Genomic DNA, 2,819 nt, shown 5'->3' with positions numbered 1-2,819 from the left:
CCAACCCTTATATCGGTTCATATATTTAATCTAGAGTTCGTTGTTCACTAAAAATTTAACCGCAGGGATAAGCAAGTCCGCTCTATCCTTTACGAGTTAAGTTATATATGTATATCGTAGTCACAGTACTTGTTCCATTTTCCGTGCATAACTATTGGATTTATAGTTTAACGGGGCCCCTAACTACAAACGGGGCCCCTACAACGAAATGTGTATTGATATTATTTCATTAAATTTAACCCATCGCATAAATATAAAGAAGGCGAAACTAGTAGATAAACTATTTATCGAGGAGATAAAGCCATTCTGTACGAATTAATTTATCAGTTAATTAAAATTTGAGTAATCAAAAATGTATTTGCTCCCTCATTTTGCTATAAAAGAAGTGGCTTCACGGATTTGTCAGTTATTTATTTTCCATCAATATAAAGACGAGGACCAAAACCAAAGAACTGCGAAAAAATTCAATATTCCAATAAAAAATCGTTGTTCTTTTTATTTCGTTTAAAATTTATTGAAATGAAATCAGCTATCTTTGGATTACTTTTAGCTTTTGCTGTCGCCGATGCGAGACGTTTGGTGAATCCTTGCACTCAAGTTGGAGTTTTCGCGGCTACTGATAATGAGAAAAGTTTTTATGATTGCCACCTCAACGAAGACGGTAGTTTTAGCATTAAATATTTGACTTGTGCCACTGGACACGTTTTTGATAGCAGTGTCGGGTATTGTATGCCAGAAACCACTTTCCAAATTGAAGTAAGAGCAGATTTGAGAGACGGTGATGATATTGAAAACATTTCTACAACAACACCGACAACAGGTGATATCGCAAAACCTACCGTTCCCAGTAGAGTAAGAGCAGATTTGAGAGACGGTGATGATATTGAAAACATTTCTACAACAACACCGAAAACAGGTGATATCGCAAAACCTACCGTTCCCACTAGAGTAAGAGCAGATTTGAGAGACGGTGATGATATTGAAAACATTTCTACAACAACACCGAAAACAGGTGATATCGCAAAACCTACCGTTCCTACTAGAGTAAGTGCAGATTTGAGAGACGGTGATGATGTTGAAAACATTTCTACAACAACACCGACAACAGGTGATATCGCAAAACCTACCGTTCCCACTAGTAGCGCTGATAATAGCTCGGCAACAGATGAGAGTACTACTTCAGATGCTACAACTACTGAAAAAATAGATCCAAATGAAGAAACTGAAACCACTGAAAAAACATCATCAACTGAAGATTCTGAAACTACTGAGGAAACAACTGAAGCTACAACCACTGAAAAAACATCTTCAACCGAAGATTCTGAAACTACTGAGACTACTGAGAAAACAACTGAAGTTACAACCACTGAAGAAACAGCGTCAACTGAAGCTACAACCACTGAAAAAACATCTTCAACCGAAGATTCTGAAACTACTGAGAAAACAACTGAAGCTACAACCACTGAAAAAACATCTTCAACCGAAGATTCTGAAACTACTGAGAAAACAACTGAAGCTACAACCACTGAAAAAACATCATCAACTGACACCACAGATTCCACTGAACCAGAAACTACTACCTTACCGTCATTTGATTGCCCTGATGTCGGTTTCTTCCCCCAGTCTGGTTCTTGCGACAAGTTCGCTTTTTGTGCCGACATTGATGGTGAAGTAATATACTATTTGCAAAGCTGCCCAACGGGTCAACAATTTGACTATAACAACTCATATTGTGATGCCAATTTTGATTGTTCTGCGTAGAGAAAGAAAATTCATAACGAATCACGCCGATCGAAATTTAATATACTTAAATTTCTTAAGAATTTTTACTAATCCGAACTGCACTCTAATTGCGAAGTAAAATCTTGTAGAATCGCAGTAACTAAAAGTTGTATCACTTATAAAGTGGAGTAGGGTATTGTATGTATGATGATACAAAGCATTCAAATAAAATCACTCACACGGAGTTTAAAATGTAATACTAATTAGTTTAATATTCTAGCACAACAGTTCTCTTTGAACCACTGAGCATTGGCTCGAATTGGGCTTATCACTGGTCTGGTCGACAGGTGATAAGAAAATTTCTTAGAATTACAAATAAGCATATTCATATGTGTGTTTAAAAAGACTGTAACTTAAAATCGTCAGCAAGAATTGTTTAAAGATAAGAAGCTTATCTACTGCAATTCTGTTTTATTAGCGCGATCATATTTCGCATCTCACGCGGTTTTATAATAACAGTTCAGGGAAATAGGAGTAATTGAATTTTTTTGAATGAGTTTCTAATCTTTTCCTTATTTTAAAATTAAATGAATTAAATTGACAAAGCGCATCCGGGAATTAAATAAATTTTATTCTTTATACATACAAAGCCAGTTAAACCACCCATTGCGAAATATTTAGATAGAAGTAAAGAAGGGTTTACGCTTGGCTGATGCAGATCTTTTATGCATACAGCACATAAAGAAATAAAATTTCTGCTACATGGGAGGTGAGCGTAATTTTCAATGTCATGCTCAAATATTTAGATATATTGGGATGACAACTAAGTCATTGCGCATTTTTTAGAAAATCAAAGACAATTTTTTCATGGTACTAAATAACTTTATTCTGTAATGTATTGCCCATTTTGCTCAATGACCTTTTGCCATCTTTCAGGCAGCAGCATAATCCCACGTTCATAAAGCTTCCGGTTTTTATTAGCAAAAAACTGAATCAGGTACAATTTGACATCATCATTATTGGAATTTTTACCATTCAAGGAGTTTTGTAAAGATCGAAACAAAAAGTAATCAGATGGTGCAAGGTCAGGACTATAT

At 35.4% G+C, this 2,819-nt stretch overlaps 1 protein-coding gene across 1 annotated transcript; it reads left to right on the top strand.

Moving 5' to 3' along the window:
• The first annotated feature begins 519 nt into the window (after positions 1-519).
• On the top strand, positions 520-1,891 carry LOC129238250 (mucin-2). Its single transcript, XM_054873290.1, has one exon. The coding sequence runs from the start codon at positions 520-522 to the stop codon at positions 1,759-1,761; it is 1,242 nt and encodes a 413-aa protein (XP_054729265.1). The 3' UTR covers positions 1,762-1,891.
• The last annotated feature ends 928 nt before the right edge of the window (positions 1,892-2,819 follow it).

The sequence above is a fragment of the Anastrepha obliqua genome, chromosome 2, assembly GCF_027943255.1.
Source record: "Anastrepha obliqua isolate idAnaObli1 chromosome 2, idAnaObli1_1.0, whole genome shotgun sequence".
Taxonomy (NCBI): Eukaryota; Metazoa; Arthropoda; class Insecta; order Diptera; family Tephritidae; genus Anastrepha; species Anastrepha obliqua.
Note: the sequence above shows the minus strand (reverse complement) of the source record. Positions and strands in the feature narration are given on the sequence as shown.